Source organism: Cydia strobilella, chromosome 2, assembly GCF_947568885.1.
Source record: "Cydia strobilella chromosome 2, ilCydStro3.1, whole genome shotgun sequence".
NCBI lineage: Eukaryota > Metazoa > Arthropoda > Insecta > Lepidoptera > Tortricidae > Cydia > Cydia strobilella.
This window is the reverse complement of record NC_086042.1, coordinates 18,093,522-18,112,485: the sequence shown is the minus strand read 5'-3', so window position 1 is coordinate 18,112,485 and position 18,964 is coordinate 18,093,522. Positions and strand designations below refer to the sequence as shown.

The 18,964-nt window shown below is 36.1% G+C and overlaps 1 protein-coding gene across 1 annotated transcript in view; it reads right to left on the bottom strand.

The window, feature by feature from the left end:
- LOC134753046 (O-acyltransferase like protein-like) overlaps positions 1-18,964 on the bottom strand; it is a 36,242-nt gene that overhangs the window by 8,013 nt on the left and 9,265 nt on the right. Inside the window, exons 2-7 of the mRNA XM_063688810.1 lie at positions 17,593-17,741; positions 17,233-17,403; positions 16,655-16,811; positions 15,336-15,438; positions 14,862-14,949; positions 1,825-1,991 (exon numbers count right to left, since the gene is read on the bottom strand). Of these exons, the coding sequence (XP_063544880.1) occupies positions 1,825-1,991; positions 14,862-14,949; positions 15,336-15,438; positions 16,655-16,811; positions 17,233-17,403; positions 17,593-17,741 (835 nt within the window). The remainder of the gene's footprint in view (positions 1-1,824; positions 1,992-14,861; positions 14,950-15,335; positions 15,439-16,654; positions 16,812-17,232; positions 17,404-17,592; positions 17,742-18,964) is intronic.

The following is an 18,964-nucleotide window of genomic DNA, read 5'->3' as shown; positions in this document are numbered from 1 at the left end:
GCCTTTGGAATCAGTGTATCATAATCATCATCTATTACAATTTCATGTTCATCATTAAAATGGTAGGAAGAATGGATCTTTTTTTTTTCTATATTTTGCGGGGTTAAACGAGTTCTGGACTTATTAAAAGCTATTTTGTGTGTTGAGAACGATCTCTCCACGTCCACTGCAGTAAAAGTTGTATTTTCGAGAATTTTTGCTTGAATGGGATAAACTTTTAACATGGTTAACAATAAAAAAAATATTTTATGCTTTGAAATATACATCAGCATCACATAAAGACTTTTCTTCATCATATTTTAACTCCTTATACGGCTCTAACCCGGACTCAATTTCGCAAGTCGTAAAACTATTCATTTTAAAGTCTATCAGAAATTGCTTAAACCGTCTTTAATCAAGAATGACAATTTATTACCAGTGTTTTTTTTATTTTTTTTATTTGTAAAATAGTCGTAGTCTGTCCCAATCTCCCAACCAACACAAGTATCAAAGAGAATGCTTAATTAAGTAAATCATATTTATGCATATCGCGTCACCTGTGAACTGTGACTTATGTGTGTAATAGGTTTATGATAAAATTGATTGCAGTCATAACATCGTGTTTATTACCGATATAACAGCATAAATCATGACATCTAATATAATGTTTTATTTTTACACTTTAACTTTGACTTCTAGAAAAATATTTTAACATAATGGCGACTCCATGGATTCTCGGACCACGGCGAGCATCCAAAAGTCCCAAGCCTTAACATATCAACTCTAATCTGAGTGGATTCAATAATTAAGACGAAAGTGGACGACGTTACGTGACTACTTCGCCAGCAATAGTCCCCATTTTCCTCTCCGGATATCATATTTATAGAAAACATTTTGACAAAATCAGATGTATATATTAACCACAGCTATATCCCTTCGTTTGAAAAGAAAAGAAAAGCCCCAGTAAGAAAAGTATTATTACCTAGCTGCTATGTTTTTTTTTTCATGTTAATTGTATTAATTGTTATAGAATCTTAATACCTCTCCAATTAGCTGACCAAGGGCGGATTTAAATCCAGCATGCTATACCCGCACCTTTCTCATTACATAATCTAACCCTTACTTATTTATACCTAAAAACAACTTTACTGTAAAAAGTAATGAAATAAACGCATTTGTATTTGTATTTTGAAATTTAAGGTTAGGAGCATTAAAAATATTGTATGGAATTTGTGTTTTCGCTCCTAACTTTTATAATAATCAAATAATCGAAAAAATTCAAACGAAGGGCCATAGCTATGGTTAATATACATCAAATTGTGTAGAAATATTTTACATAATGTCAAGATCCAGAGAGAATAAGATGGATTACTTTTGTATTTATGGAAAAGCGGTCGCCTATTATCCTCTTAAATCAAATCATTTCAACGGATAATAAAATAAGTACCTACATGGTTGGATTGATTACTGGTTGGGTTGAATTATAATATTAATAATGTACTAGCATACTTATTGGCCATATTACGAGTATGCACAGTAAGTACCTAGTAGGGTAGTATAATAACTACCCCCGTAAATACACATTTATTAAGCCACAAAAGCGTAAAGCTTTTCCTTCGAGACCTATAAAATAAAATGCTCAATTGCTATAAAATAAGGAAGCCGTTGGGAATCGATGAAATTATAAATATTTCGACACGCCTTTACCTGATGAATATCGTTTATTTTTGTAATTAGTAAGTGCTCTAGGGGTTATGGTGTGTCAGCTGGGAATGCTGAAGACCCTGATTCGAATACAGCCTCGGAGGCCTTGGTATCTATAGTATAGCTTATTATAAAAGCTACCTAAACCATCTGTTGACGAGAGCCATAGGGATAGTCTTAAGCGAGAAGGGGTGCGTCTCCGCGTAGATCAGCATCTTGTAGGCCATCAGGAACCCGCCCATCAAGAAGAAGATCTGCACGATCACGCGCGCGTTGAACAGCAGGGCTTTGAAGAAGTCGCTGTATGACTGCAAAGAACAAACACAATTTTAAAGGTTTTACTTACTTGATTGATACTTACACTGCCAAATACAGCGTCGGAACATTACCGGTACCTACATAAACCAAAATATAGTAATCGAATTTAAACTATCGTCGGTCGTCGTCGATCGAATTTAAACATGTCGCGCGAGCGCGAGTTTCTAAAAACACGTGAGTGAAACCGTAGAATTAGCTCAAAATATAGTAGTTGGTAAAGAAAATAGGTACGTAAAATACGACATATAATTACTATATACTTACCAAACGACATACTTAGGCGGAATATTTCCGATTTGGCGAACTTTAGCGCGCAACTACATTAACATCTGACATCAAGTGCCCTGAACGGCCCTTTATAAAAAATACCGTATGATGTACTTTGCTACATATGATGATGATGATGACATATAAATTTAGAAAAAAAACAAAAATTATGTTTTTTTACCAAAGAACGAATAACATGATTAAAGCAATAGTTTGTCAAAGGAATGTCTCATTTCAAACATGCTATCTTTGTCTTACACTAGTACTAGCACCCAAAAGAAAAGGATGAGTATAGTTTATTTGTTCTTATTTACTGACAATTTGGTTTTGACCAACTGTATGTTTAGCCGTATTAAGTCTATTTCACGATCTGCTGGGAAAAGTTTACAGTTTCTAAAAGAGGCTTCTGGAAAAATTCGGCGAAGAACCAAATTGGAAGTTACGAGTATGAAACTATGCCTTTAAAAGTTTTCGCGTTGTCTTGGCGGCCCACGCAACATGAAATCATATAAGTAAGTATATATATATATATATATATATATGATAGACATTACTACATACTTACGATGGTTATGATACGAGTATGTTGTAAACTTTCGTTCCAGAACAGGTAGTTCGTGTAGTATCGTGTATCAATCTACATAATATTTTATACTTTTAGGTTTAGGTACCTACCTCATTAAATGTAATATTATGTAGGTACACGTGTGCGACCCACACTACTTATGTTTAAATATAAGTATGAATTTATAAGAGCGGTCCTGTACACTAATAACATCCGTATAGCCTACTTGAACTGAATTATATAATCTGTGACTGAACTTCTTCTGAATATAATATAATTGCTTCCTAAGATAATTATTATTTGTAATATTAAAATATTATTATGTGCAAATTTAGTAGGTACAGCATGTATACTTCCACAGGCATAATTGTTTTAAATCGTTAATGCGTGTCCGCCGTGAGGAAATGTGCAACCGCCGCCGCCGCCGCGCCTCGGGTTGCCCAACGCAACGCGGCCGATATTTGTTCTATGCGCCGAGTTTACCTACTCGTACAAACCCTGAATGGCAGACGTCTAAGGAAACACTATCCAAAATCATTTAATCATATTTTTATGCAAGAAATTAACTTTTTGCACCGTACAAAAAATTATAATTGTTTTAGAATCTTCAACTCAAGCTTAGGTACGTTACTTAGTAACTAGACTAGACTTTTGGCTAGAAATTTTGGCCCCCATCTCCCCTATTGGACATTTAAAAAAAAACTTTAGCCTCTAGGTTAGCCTTGTTTACAACTATTCCAAATTTCAAATCGATAGCGTAGGTAGGTAATTCCCAAGATATTTAGTTATGTGACTGACAGAAATAAAGACGGACAGACTCGCACCATACGGGTTTCCTTTTACCATTTTCGTACTTACGAACCACGGTTTTTGGTTTTGTTTAGGCATACTGTAAACCCATGGTTTGGTTTCGTGTGCAGATGATTAGAAATCGTTTCTCTTAAATTAACTCAGTCATGAGAATGACCTTCGCAGGGACGTGTTGCAACAACATACCCATGTTTAGTCAGTCACCAGTCAGTCAGTTTGACAACTTACTCTATTCGACAGATGGTTGTTATTTTATTTGCTATTGACCTTAAAACCTGATGTGATGTTGGAAGATACTTTAAGAGGGTTCCGTTGATGATCAATCAATTGTATAAAGAACATATATGGCTGTAATATGTATCTATTAGTAAATCACTAATTTTTATATCCTGAGGAATAAAAAAAGTTAAGACGAAATAATCAGAGACAAACAACAAAAACAACAAAAAGGTAAAAATATATGTACATACATTGTACATATATATTTTTAATCCAAATCCTTCTAAAACTGATCGGTTTACCAAAGGTTTACCAATACACGATTGAAAATACCTAAGTAAATAATTTTATAAATCATAAATCATATATTTATTTAAAAATGAAATGACAAAGTAGTAGAATCTGGGTTGCATCTTTATTGCAAAGTATTTTGTTGCCGAAACCACGAGATAAACTAAAATTATTCGCTAAAACCTAGATAATTTTGTAGAGGTCGTCTGCGGTCGTGAGATTGATATTGCAAAATATTACGCCGAAACCCTTGTTTTTATTTTTAATTTTTTTTTACCATTCTCGGAGAAAGACAGGCTAAAGTTGACGTGAGCATCATCTCATCTAGCTGCGCGAGTAACTGTCTTGTTTATCAACTTGAGCGTTTTGCACATCCCTTATCAGTCGGGATACTCTGGATTAAGTCCCGTTAATGTAAATAATAATGTGTGAAATCGTCAGTCGTGAATGTTTCGATCAGAAATTTTAGATGATTTTAACATCGACCATATAAATCTGAAATCCGTGATAATTTTCTAATAACAAAATTAATCGTTATGTACCAAATATGTGCAAAATGGTCTTCTGCACCTCAGAACCCCAAATAACGTAGTCATCGGCCGTGCATTGCGGTCAAGGACGCCATTATATTCTTAATAACGGGCTCCAGTGGTTTCGACATCACGATTTTGTGTGCATGATTCCGTTTGGTAGTTTATAGCCATAAAGCTAAAGACCTATGGTGACCGAAAGCGTGAACTTAGAAACAATACCTAACATACAAATACTTGTTAATGCATATCGCAAAGGAAAAGAGTAATCAGTCGCCGAAATTAAAAAAATTATAAATCTCAAGCGACTGATTGCTGTTTGACCTTTATGTATAATGGTGTTAGTATTCTAAGTATGAAACCTACTTAATAAAAAACATTTCTACAGAACGACTTAAGAGAAATAATAAAGGTCTATTTACATAGGTTACATTAAATAAGTAGAGTTAAACCAAGTCTGCAGATATTTTGACAGCACACGCAGTGCAGGTGTTATTTTAAACGTCAAACTTCTATGAAATTATGACGTATAAATAACACTGGCACTGCGTGTGCTGTCAAAGTCTCCGCAGACTTTTCTTGGTTTAACTCAAGGGCGTGACACTCTTTGATATAGAAAGATAGTCTTATTGCGATTCCTATAAGAGGAAAGACAAAATAGTGCCATGCTTTGTCCTTATATCACCGACCGGGTGGCATCATAGGTAGGAGGCGATGGCGAAATACCGAAATTTATAAGAGTGAAAGAGAAAAAATCCTATGCTGCCCAAATTTTATACGAATATTCTTTGTCTTACCCCGGTCCAATCAGTGGCGCGTCTATAACTACTTGTATACTACGTCTATGGTTTAACTCTAATAAAATAATTGTGTCGAAGTCAATGTCAGTCCCAAAGTTAAAAGGCCATTTAAACTAGATTATCAAGGGACAAATAGTTTTCCTTGTGGAATGTTTTTGTTACTTTTAACAGAAAATATTGCGTGTTTTATTGTTTGTTAGTCATATTTAAAAATTGCGTTGAAGTTGTAGAAGCAATAAAAATATGTTAATTACAAAGTTTGGAGTAGCAGGAAGTTCGCGGCGCGGGCACTGTAGGCGAGCAATTTGTTCCACAGACCATTATCAGGCTGCCGCAATATTTTTACAAACAGTACCTGTATTTGACGACGGTCATTTTAATCAGGGGACTCTCGGACTATAACTCGTGAGCCCAGCCAGGCGCGGGCGGAGCCCTTTCAATCCACTCAGCAGAAGGACAGCAAGAGCCTAGCCAAGTGACAATCGTTGATACAGCGCCAATCGAAAGTGAAATAATGTATGGAATGATTACGTGACATTTCATTGCATTTGTCAGATTGTCATCTTGGCTAGGCCCCCTGGTTCGACAGGCGGCTAAAACAGCCAAAGCAGGAATTTATTGGCGCTCGAGCCAAAACGTTTGGCAACATTTGCATTAAATAACAGAACGCAAAGGTATCTACCTAAGTAATAAGCATTATTAAGATATAAATTAAGGCAGTTAAATGTGTTTTCCATCCTAAATTAAGATAATCTTAAAATAAAAGACAGCCGTGTAATTTTATTTAAAAATTGTTGTTAGAAATGTTGTTATTTAAATAACCATCTTGTCACACCCTTTTTTGATTGACGATTCAATTACGATAGTATCACGCATGGTCTAAATAGGTATATAAATTTAGAAAGGATACTTTCCCGAAATCCGGAATTACGCAACATTTTGTGAAGTATTGTATATTTAGACTAGCGAACCGCCCCGGCTTTGCACGGGTAGTTTAACTAATTTACACAAAACCTTTACCTATAATTATATATATATAAACATTTATAAACCTTACTCTTGAATCACACTATCTATTTAAAAAACCGCATCAAAATCCGTCGCGTAGTTTTAAAGATCTAAGCAATAAGCATACATAGGGACAGACGGACGAACAGACAGCGAGAAGCGACTTTGTATTATACTATGTAGTGATAGGTATTTGTAATTTAGATATCTTCTTCCTCCTTCTCACTTCTAAAATACAAGTAAAAATTGCATTATGATTTAAAAAAAAGTAAGTAAGTAATCTAGCGGCATTAACTAAAAGAAATCGGCCAAGTGAAGAGTTTGCCTGTCGAGTGCCGTAGCCCGTATAGTAAAGAAGGCCGAGCGGCGCGGCGCGGCGAGCGCAAGCGAGCATGACCGTGTTTTTGACTGCAATAATAAACGATAGGTAGGTATTATGATACTTGTGCAATAAACCAACCATTGCCTAAATACTACCAAGTCCGTCAAGTAGCGGAATTTATCAGTACTGCTAGTTGACAACTGATTTATGGAGTTACCACTCTTTCTTTACTTATATTTCTCTATGCCTAAAGTGAAGAATACATTGAGCAATTCAAATAGGATAGTGAGGAAGAATTTGAAACCGTATGTTGTCACGAGCAGTGACACACACAGGGTTGGTACTTGTTACTGGGTCAAATCAGGCGAAAGTCTGATTTCGTTTTTGACGTAAATTTAGTTGTAAATAATAATACAATTAACAAAAGTACAAAGTATGTAGGTACGTATAATGTTTCATTATAATTTTAGTTTTTGTTTACGAACTAAATAACAATATGCTACTGGGTCATCAATTTGTTTACGAATAGGTAATATGTTACTCAGTCAATAATATTATCTACTTACAATTACAAGTAACATAGAGTAACTTATACTAGAGCGGTACTGTCATAGTAAATTTTGTAACCCCAGTAAATTCACTGCCATCTGTCGACACACTTTAAAACTAAAAATGAAGATTTATAAAAATACGATAGAATGTATTTAAATATAGATAAATGTTTATTTTATTTGCGTTAATTATTTTTATGATTTTGACCCATGTTCGTTCACTGATATGCGTTAAAATTGTTAAATAACAAACGAAACCGTCAACGCCATCTATACGACTGTAGGCCAAAACTAGTAGCGCCCTCTGAACGAGAATCAAATTTTCTTGATTTTCGAGGCACGTTTTTTTCTTAGACTGTATCCATCTATTACTGTATCTATCTTTGCAAGTAAAGTGGGTAACTAAGTAGTTTGTTCATCATAAATTAAATTTGTAGTTTATTCATCATAAACGAAAACTCACTAGGAATGGAGAGGCAGAAAATCGTCAATGATTACGAAAATGAAGTGATGTAAATGGCATTTCGTTTCGTCCACAGTGTCCACATCGATTAGCGCGTCGGGCCTCGGGCCACAACGACAGCGACTAGGTAATACTTTTCTTGGTTAGGTGCGAAGTGTGTGGTGAAAATACAAGCGAAGATATAACACACAGCGTGGGAAAAATGTGAACTATCATAGGACGACATCTTTATACTATTCGACAACTGTCAACTGTCCCAAACTTAGCGGACCTACTTATTTCAATTATAATGCTCTTATACAATTGGCTAGAATAGGGATTTTCCACATGTTGAATTTTATAACTAAATCTAGTTAAATAGATAGAAAATGAGCAATTTAACACAATAGAAAATATATGGGTTTAATAAATATATACATCAAAGTAAAAAATTTATTTTTTTAACTTCCAAATACGTAAAAAATAATGGTACCATTATTGGTACGATTCCTTACATTATATAAAAAAAATTGTATGGCAACAATATACATAAACTCAATATTTCACCGACAAAATCGCAATTTCCTTGTTTTACACGGCTTCTAACTTCTAAGCGATAGCGATGTTACGTTACATTTTGTATGAAGCGTTTCGTCAGTAAAGTGCGGATGCCAGACTTTGACCATTATTTGTGACTTTTGTATTGCTGCCAGACAATGGGTCCCATATAGACATTTGATTCTCAAAACAAACCTGATCGACTGATACTCATTTATGACTATTTATATATTTGGATGGTAAGTTCTTGAATTACGTGTTTGAAAGTTCCTGAAACTTTAAGTGGACAGTATGGCTAATGTCAATATTACGGCCTTACAAAATAAGCGTAACATTTAAACTTAGTGCGCTCATATCAACTCGATTTAGAGCGAGCGGCGCGTATTGATACTATTTAAAAATTAAATGGTATTTACCAACAACATATTTAATAATTTTCGTTTCTAAATAGGTACCTACCTATATCAAGTAGGAAGTAGGCCCGCGGAGCAGACCGCTCGCTGCGGGGCCGCAAGGGCAGTATGTCGCTAACCGGTCCAGTGCCCGAGCCGAGCGCCCACTGCGCTCTTACGCCATTTCACTTGCCTTTTCCTTCCACTTGCTGCGCCATTGCCCAGGGATTGTACCTCATTAACTACATTTTAAAACTGTCTATAGACAATATGTATTTAGATAATTTGCGTCTAGTAGTAGTGTAGTAGTGTGTAGTTGCAACTGAAACATGTCACACTGTGAAACGGACGAGTCAAATATTGTATAATCGGATATTTGGGCACATATGGGATAATAACCTTATGGATAATAACTAATAACCCTCTTGTTTTCTACTTATACGTCAATAATGCCAGGAGCGCTATATTATGCCTATATGCTGGTACATTTTACTAATTAAATTAGCCTCTCATCTCGTAGGTAATTAAATAAAAACATAATAACGGTACGGGGTTATTGCTCTTAAATAAGTTAAATATAATGAATAGGCATCGGATTCAATGGGGCAGAATTTATTGATAGGTAGGGAGTTCCCATATCGATAAACTCAATTATCGATGCTTCTCTCATGAACTGGTGATCGCTCCAAGTTTTGTTTGTAAAAATAAAATTGTATTAAAAGTATCAACATCAAACAAAATAATAACTAAATTCCCTTCTACTTTATTTTAAAGGGATTCGTGAAACTTCACTCATCGTCATTTTTTGCGTAAACTTTATCATCGACCCCGAAATAATACTTACAAATAATATAAGTACAGTTACAAACGAAACTGGGGGCGATCATTAGTATGTATTAGGGAAAAGTATCAATAATGAAATTTATCGATATAGGAACTCTACCTGTCAATAAATTCTGTCCCATAGAATCCAATGTCTGATAATGAATGCTAATATTAGAGGTTTATACAATCAGCCTAACAAATATTGTATCCCAATTGCTGTGATTTCGTTTGTCTCTTCCTAATGAAGTAATGGCGTTAAGAGTAAAACCGCGCGGAACTTGCGAGTGCGACTGAAGATTTGGCGATCGCGCACGTTTTTAGTCAATTCCCTCGGCTATATCAATAACTATTTTATACAAAGATTTTATTGCTGTTGTATGCAGTACGTAACATTTATAGAACAGAAAATAAATGAAAAATATACATGTTTCGTGATTCTTTTCTATAGAGCCAACTTTGACTTTTTACGCTTTTGATTAAAGTTGTTCTAGACAATATAGTCTAATTTTTCAATATCAAATTATTTTTCAATTATGAATAATTTGCCCTTGATTAAAACGAGTAAAATTTCTATATAAAAACCACAATTTTGCGTTAATGTGACTTTGCAATCTTAAGGTGACTTGCTGTGAACATTGGCATATACTTATTGTCACAGATTATTTATTATTATTTATTTAGACGTGCCATTTCCATTTTCGTAGTTAGTAATATGGTTTTATTATTTAAATTTTCCTTGGTATCGTTAACTTCTTACTCTCAGTTGATATGCAGGTTTACATCAATTGGCCCACCGCACTGCGGACGCGAGCGTTATCTACAGGTGACTGTAGATAACGCTCGCGTCCATTTGTAACTGCCGCTGCACTGCAGTTGCGACGTTACGCGGTGCCGCACTACTGTAGCAGCACGACTGCGGCTGTTGCGGCGTGCAGTCGCGACAGCGTTCGTTGATGGCTTGTCAATGTCAAGTCATATAATGTCAGACGTACAAATAAAATACTAATTTACTTTTGTATTTTTTACGTGAAGAAGCGAGTGACGATAATGCTACATGCTACATGAAAAAGAAGACCAGTTTGCCTTTCTACAATAGTCAAGAGTCCGACGAAGGCAGCTACGCAATATTAATAAAAAATCTGATATTTAATGGTGATCCTTTATTCAGATAATATTGCCGATTAAATGAAAAGCAATTCAACATTGAATGAGACTTAATAATTGACGAAATACAATCAAATTACTCAAATATAATTAATGCAGAGGAAAATTTATTCTTAACATTAAGGTAAGTTCACAATGTGAAATTTTCTTCCCCATCCTCTTGCCTAAATGCGTGACCACCAGGTGACCACCGCACACAACAATCCGATGCGATGAATAAAATTATTTGTAAGAGCTATAAGTAATTGCGCAATTTACACTTCATATTGTCAAGTTTCCTATTTGAAACTGAAACACAAATTAAAATCCCTCTTGTGTTGCAGGTGTCCATGGGCGGCACGGCACTCTTTATGATATGACCGTGCATCCATATAAAACTTGACGGGCGAGACAAGAAATCCTTTATGAAGAAAGCTATTGCCCTCATCTTGGCCGATAGAAAGAACTTCAAATAAATTAATTTGAATAATAAATGGTTTCCTCGTGTTGGTGTGAAGAAAAATTGCGTGTTGCATTGTAACAAAGTTTGTTTAACCCTCATGCCTTAAGACCCCCGCAACTGTCAATATTCTAAATTTTAAACCATTCGCTTCTCTCGTGGTTCAATTTTGTATCCTTTCGTATGTTTGGATATCAATATATTACCAGGAGGTATTAAACGACATCTTTGCTCCTTGTAATAAAAATTAATGATTGCTTCGTTTATTTAGCTCAGGAATGGCTTTGCAAATTTTGCAATGACAAAATTAGAAAGTGTCGCCATAAACGACATTATATAATATGATATTACGACTAGAGTTGCCAGGAATATTCGGCAACTATTCGGCCTATTCGGCCACTTTGCCGATTATTCGGTATTCTATTTGCCTCTCTATCGCTCGTGCCCTGTCGAGCTTATAGCTATCCTCGCAAAACTACGAAAAAATAAAAAAACTGTTTATTTAATGAATTTATCATGAAATGATAAAAAAAATCACGTAGGAAAATATAGCTTGGCCAGGATTAGGGAATATTACGCGAAACTGCGTAGGGGGCGCCAGGGCGCCACTAACACAATCTGAGGGTCTATCGCAAACCAAAATGAAAATCGAAATTTCGTTATCTAACATCTCTGTCACTCTTGCATATTCGAGCGATAAAGAGGCAGATAGCGAAATTTCGGATTCGCGTTTTCCGGTAGGTCCTCTGTAAATAAACCACCTTGATGCATCAATGTCATATTTTGTTATCTCTGAAAACTTGTCAAAAACCTATTAAAGGTACAGTATGTATACGTTGCTCTATGGTTTACTAAAAAGGCTAGTCCTGCACTCTGGTGGCAGAACATTGCAGTAATATCCCCTTTTGTCTTAGGCTAGTATACTAGTACCTAAAGGAAATGGATGAGTAGATTTTTGTTTGTTCTTATTTACTGACAAATTAGGACACTATTTCCCCTCTGCCGAGGTACAAGATCAATTGTGCATGCATACAACTAGCGCGGTGCGTGTTGTACACAATTATTGTGTACAACACACACGTTTCCTAACCGGCTCGGTGATATGTCTCAATATAGATTAGCAAAAAAGTTTACAGTAGGGACAGTCGCCATCAGATATATCGGAGCGACCGAGGTGCTAAAAATATCTGAGCGCCTTGACAATAAAGGCGTGTTCAGATATTTGTGAGCTCCTGGGCCGACCCGATATATCTGCGATATATGGCGACTGTACCATCGGGGTTGTATATCCTTGGGTGTAATAAGCTCCTTATTAGAACGTAGTGGTTATATCCTCTTTGCTTAGAACTACTCATATCTGTGACCCAAAGACATTTCAGTGCAGGTGACAGATTTGACGTGCGGTCTGCAGCCGCAGTTGCAATAATACACTAAATACGCAAAAATGGCCATGCTACGTGCAGTCGGCCTTGTCATTAATTTTACTATGGAAATTGACAATAACACCGACGTGTCGGAGCAGTAGTGCAGCTGCGGTTGGGAAAACGTTAAAATCACCATATTACGTGCAGTCGATATCGTCATTCATTTTACTATGGAAATTGACAATAACACCGACGCGTTCAGGCCGCTGCAGTAGTGTCGGAGCAGTAACGCAGCTGCGGTTGGAAATGGACAGTCACCTTAACGCGCTAGAAGTGGATCGCGCAGATATCTTAAATCGGGAACATATATTTCGAGGGTGTACGGCCGGTAGCTACAAAGCTGGCCTACACCCGACACAGACGCCAGCCTAAACTGCTGGTCGCCTTCACAGCGGCCCTGAAACCTGGCCCCGCTCAAACGGGCTAACCAGGGCCAACTATAGGGGTCGTGGGGTCGGATAACGGCTGGTAGCGATAAAGCTGGCCAACACCAGACGCACAGCCCCGAAACGGTCTCCTCAGCAGGGATGCGGAAGAGTTGCTTTTGCCTTTTTCGAGGGTGTGGCGTATCTGCGTTTATATAATCTGCAATACTGCTGACCGGCGTTAAACCAAAACAGCGCAGCAATTATCATGTGAACACGCTGCATCGAGAGGAAGCTCCATGATTAATTGTTAGCAATTTCCAATCGTTTCCTGGATTTCCGGGAGCGTCGGGCAATTTATGGCTTTTTCAAGCGAACGTTTGTATTTTATTGTATCTGTGTTTAGCAGTACACTTTGCCATAGACACCCGAAGCGTTATTACTCGCTGTTTTATTTTCAAACTGTATGCGCATTTATTCTCTTCTGGTTTTTAGTACACAAGTGATACGACGGGTATGATTAGGTATGTTTGCATGTTCAGTTAAAATGTCAAAGCTTATTTTGAGCTGATTGCCGGCTAGGGCTTGCAATGTTGCAATAATGAACGGTTTCCAATTCTGGAACTGATTTTCGATATTAGGTCCCAATTCCGATCATTTTTTTATTAGATTTTTTTAATAAAAAACAACAAAAAATATGAAATTCTGATACTTTACGTTTAAGAAAAAAATGTTTTAGAGGAATTTAATTAGAAGTATTATTATTTAATCGAGAAATATCAATAAATTGAGTAGTGCCGTTATTTGCACCTCTTATTTTAGCAACTTATTACTATGATCACTTTTAATCACTTCAATCATACGGCGTATTTATTACGACGTTAAGGTTGTTTTCTATGCAATAAAATATTCAGTTATGCCTATTACCTTTATGCATTGCCGAGTAGCGCCAAAAAACCCAAGCCTTATTGATATTAAACAAAATGGGCTAAATGATTAAAATTATCTTATTAGTGCTTCATTACAGATGAGAAAAAGAAGCGTCAAGTAAATTCCCTGATTGTTTTTTCTAATGAAGTGTAAAATAATAAATAACAGTAATCTCTCATTGACTTAATACAAAACAGTGCTTTATATTCTTAAACGTAACGCTTTTCAAGTTTGGTTTTTAGGGTTCCGTACCCAAAGGGTAAAAACAGGACCCTATTACATATTACTAAGACTCCACTGTCCGTCTGTCCGTCCGTCTGTCTGTCCGTCTGTCTGTCCGTCTGTCTGTATCTCATGAACCGTGATAGCTAGACGATTGAAATTGCTGTATGAAACAGCAATAAAGATGATGTATTTCTGTTGCCGCTATAACAACCAATACTAAAAACAGAATAAATAAATATTTAAGTTAAAAAAATTCAAAATTCAAAAAAATCGTTTATTTTTTAACAAGGTTTATCCTGGGTGTCGAAGTGGGGCTCCCATACAACAAACGCAACAACTATAGCAAGTATCAAAAGTAAAGAAATCGATGGTTACGTTAACGATGCATGTTAATGCTTGCTGCTAGACTTCAGACTTTTATCAGTGACAGCTACTAACACGCAGTGTTGTTTCTTGAAAATTTTCAATAATAAGCCAATTCCGAAATTTTCGATATTCAGTGATCTCAATTCCGGAATTGTAATATCGGAAAATTCGTCCGAGATTCCGGAATTTCGAAATTCCGGAATTCCGGAATGCAAGCCCTAACCACATTACAATTTTTTTTAGTTCGCGTTCATAAATCAACTGCCTACTCCTCAAAAATCGATGGTCAAAGTTACACCACCAATCAAAGTAACCCAAGTTTACGGTAGCAATATCTAAATGGATAAAACATCCAAATGAAACTTACTTGTTCAATGAACTCCGGGTTCGCGGTGTAGCCGTACCCGATGAAGATCATGGAGTGCAGCCCCAAAATCATCACCATCGTGTAGAATCTGAGACAAAACCGTTTAATTAAATCCCACAATGCAATATCACAGTTAATAAATATTTCATTGCTACATCGATTCAAAATTAAACTATAATTCTAACTTAAACTAGAGTTGGGGGCCTAGCCAAGATGCCAATCTTTTGCGCCGTAGCAAAGGAAACGCTAATGATTGTACACATACATTCCATTTTGTTTTAATAATTAATAATAAAAATTCGAACAAATCAAACAAAGGGGCATAGTTACTTAGTTGTGAAATCATGAAATTGTGTCAAAATATTTTCAATAATGTTAATATCCAGAGAGGAAAATGAGGAGCACGTTTATATGGAAAAGCATTTCCGCGCGGTCGTCCACTTTCGTCTTAATGAAAAGTACAACCAAACTCACCTCATCGCCTGGAAGCACTTGAACACGCCGCCGTCGGCGTTGCCTCCTTTTTTCAGCGCTTTCCAGTTCTTCTGCACGCAGAATGCCATTACGAATTTGTTATCTAGTAAAAGAAATCCATAATTAGCCCGATATCCATTCAAATACTTTATAATTGTATGACTGAGCTTTTACGCTATTTTTCCTACTTGTGTACACGTTGCTGTAGTCTGGAAGGACAAAAAACATATTTCCTAAATTTAGATATCTTATTTAAATACTTCATCACTACATAGTATAAAACGAAGTCACTTTCCGCTGTCTGTCCGTCTGTCTGTCGTCCCTATGTATGCTTAGATCTTTAAAACTACGAGGCTAGAGTGATTCAAGAGGAAGGTTTATATGTATAATTTGTAAAGGTTTTGTGTAAATTAGTTGAACTACCCGTGCAAAGCCGGGGCGGGTCGCTAGTTTAAATCATAAATAGTTAGCCCATCGTAAGAGATAATGTTTTTTGAGCATAAGTTTTTTTTCTGTTTAAAAGTTCAAATCGTTAATTAATACCACAAGTTATTTAATTTTCATTTCTTAGCTTAGCAGTACTGACTGTAGAACCGTACAAATCAAATCCAAATGAACGCTATTAAATATTTATTATTCAAAATCATCTAAAAGTCAATTATTTTAGCCAACATGAGGAAACAACTCAAAATTTGCATCAACCTTGCTTTGCCGCTCTTGTGGATAAAATGCAATTTTCTTATGAGTTTTTGAAGAATAAAGAAAGCCTTAAAATCTGGTGTGTAACGAAAATCTTTATAAATTGAGACAATTTTTTTTAAGCTGGATATTTGGTAAGACTTGCATAAATGAAAAACCTTTTGGATTTACACAAAATTGCCGGTCGGTCGGTACCTAAGTAGCGACCTTGAGATTTAAATAAAACAAGTTTAAATGTATAGGGTATTTGACTGTATTAATGTAATAAAATATTTTACACCATGCATGAAATAAAGCACCAGAAGATGAACAGAATGGAGTAACGTAGACAGCAGTTATTTTTAGACACAATTTCTATTTTAAAACCCGTATAAAACTATAAAGATCTTATTATTTGTACCATGTAATTTTTAATGTGTATATTTGTACTATAAAGAGTTTACTACTACTACTACTACTACTAAAGAGTAGGTAATTTGACTGTTACGTCACATGCTAGTGTTTCATATAAATTCCATACTAGCAAAATCGTTTTGACAGTTCGAAAAAAGAAACTGATTTGACTAGTAGTCAAAATCCCTATTGCAATGTTCTCCTATTGCAATGTTCTCAATACTCACTTTCGAGTTGCTCGCTAGGCCAAAGGAAGTACCACGCGGTGCAGGCCAGGTTGGTCAGGAGGACGACCAGCAGAATGGCGCCGACCACCCAGTCCAGCACGTCGATGGGCAAGCTGTCGGATCGCGTCTTGCAGTAACGCACGGACAGGGTTTCCACCTGAGATTTAAAAACTTTTTCTTAGCTAATTTTTAGTTTTTTACAGATTAAATTCAAAAGCATTATTAACTCTGCAAATGCAGTAGCATTATTAACTCTTTGTTATATTGAATAGGTAGTTACGTAGGGAAAAAAATGATTTGTTAGATATAGGTACTTGTATTTTGTATGTTTATATTTTTTTTTTTTTGCTAAATTATCGCATTGGGTTCATCCCGTAATGATAATTGTATGTGTGAAAACAAAAAACAGATCATGTTGCGTTGCGGACGACAGAAACGTACGTTTTAGTTACATATTTATAAGCTGCCTAATTTTTTATTTGCCTTCGGTCCATAACCCCGATGTAATGATGGGTTTAGGCAGTCCCTGAGACAAGAAGCTCTACCACTCTAGCAAGTGCTTGTTAGCGCAGGCCTACCTGCAGACCGTAGCCACGGTGTATGGAGGCGTTAAGACAGTCCCTCAGGGCCATTTCGGTGGAGTGTCCTCCCGCGGCATGCGTGAGGTTGAGTCCGCAGTGCTGGTTCGCGCAGACTCCGCGGTGGAGCTTCGAGTGCTTGTAATGCTTCGCAATTTTCATTGAGAAGTTCTAGGTAAAAAGAAAAGCTTATTTTAGGATTTTTTTTTATTTTACGACAAATTCTTAGGGAACATTGTTAAGCACTTGAAAAGCTAAGCATGAACTCTAATAATCATGTACGTAATCAGCAAATTATGGCACTTCTCAATAGCACCTTTTTTAGCAGCTCCGCAATAAAACACGTATATTGTAAGGTACCTTGATGAACTGATAAAGCGGTGTCTCATCCTCCATCAGCTCCATGTCGACGATACAGTACACCGCCTCAGGGTTCCGCAGGCAGAGGTCGAAGTCATCCAGCTCGGAGAGCACGGGCATGGAGTAGTAATCGAATTCGTGGGCGCCATCTGGTGAAAGCAACGTACGTTAATTTAATACAGGTAATTGTAGTTAAGCAGCGTGCAGCGTGAAGTTGCTATTCGCAGGAACTAGGCAGAACCGCAGAACTATTAGCCATCGTCTTAATTCTTTGGTGTAGGTTAAAAACGCTATGACGGAAAAACTTTGAAACGCTTTTTATGTTTACTTCCATTTGATGTCAAACTAATTATTTCTTATTTTTTACCTTGCAATAAAGATTAATTAGCCTGATAAACCCGTGTATACAATGTTTTCAAGCATGAGTGGAAATGTCATTATCGGCGAAAAATGCAAACATTTGTTTGACGTCGACTGTACTATAAAGTAGTACCCAGAGATGGCATCAGAATCCGTAGGAATGTGGGGCAGTCTTTTTATTTACTAAACAGTATTTAATGAGCGTAATCTTAATGACGCCGGTGTTATTCAATATATGTAATTCCGTATAAGATAAGTAAAGTCTAAGAAAAAAACTTACCTCGGAAAATCAAGAAAAATTTATGCTCGAATAGATGGTGCCATATCTTTGGCTTATACTCGTGTTAACTGTAAATGGCGATACCGTTTGATATTTATCAATTTTAACACATATCAGTGAAAGAACATCGGTCAAAGTCACATGGCGTTCTAAAATAATAAAAAATTAAAATAAAATAAAAACATATATAGATATTTTTATTCATTTTCATTTTTAGTGTTAATCCTGTCGAAAGATGGCAGTAAATTTTCTGTGATTACAAAATTTATTATGACAATAAGCCTCTATACACTCTAATCTCTTTGGTTTAGATATTATTATAATAAATTAGGAGAAATACAATGATCTCTGTTAAACTGTTTATCCACCCGTTTACATATCACAATCAATCCTGTTCCAATCGGCACTCTTTATTTTATTTGCACACTTGAGTATGATATAAGCAAGTTAAACTGAGTCTACTGCGTAAGGTATTTTTGTACTTTCAACAGCGTTGTAAGTAAACCTGCCATTCGAAACGCGTTTCGACACATCCTAAGTAAGCCTAATGCTTACCTACTTAGTTGCCTCATACTCCTCATCAATATCCAAAAGGAAAAAATACAATGCATAATTACAGACAAATTCGTGTAACGTTTGTAATATTTGGGTAGGACTAATACTGAAAGTGTCTTATATCACAAGTAACATTTTAGTCCTATAATTTTGGTTTATATCGCTATAAACTTGTAT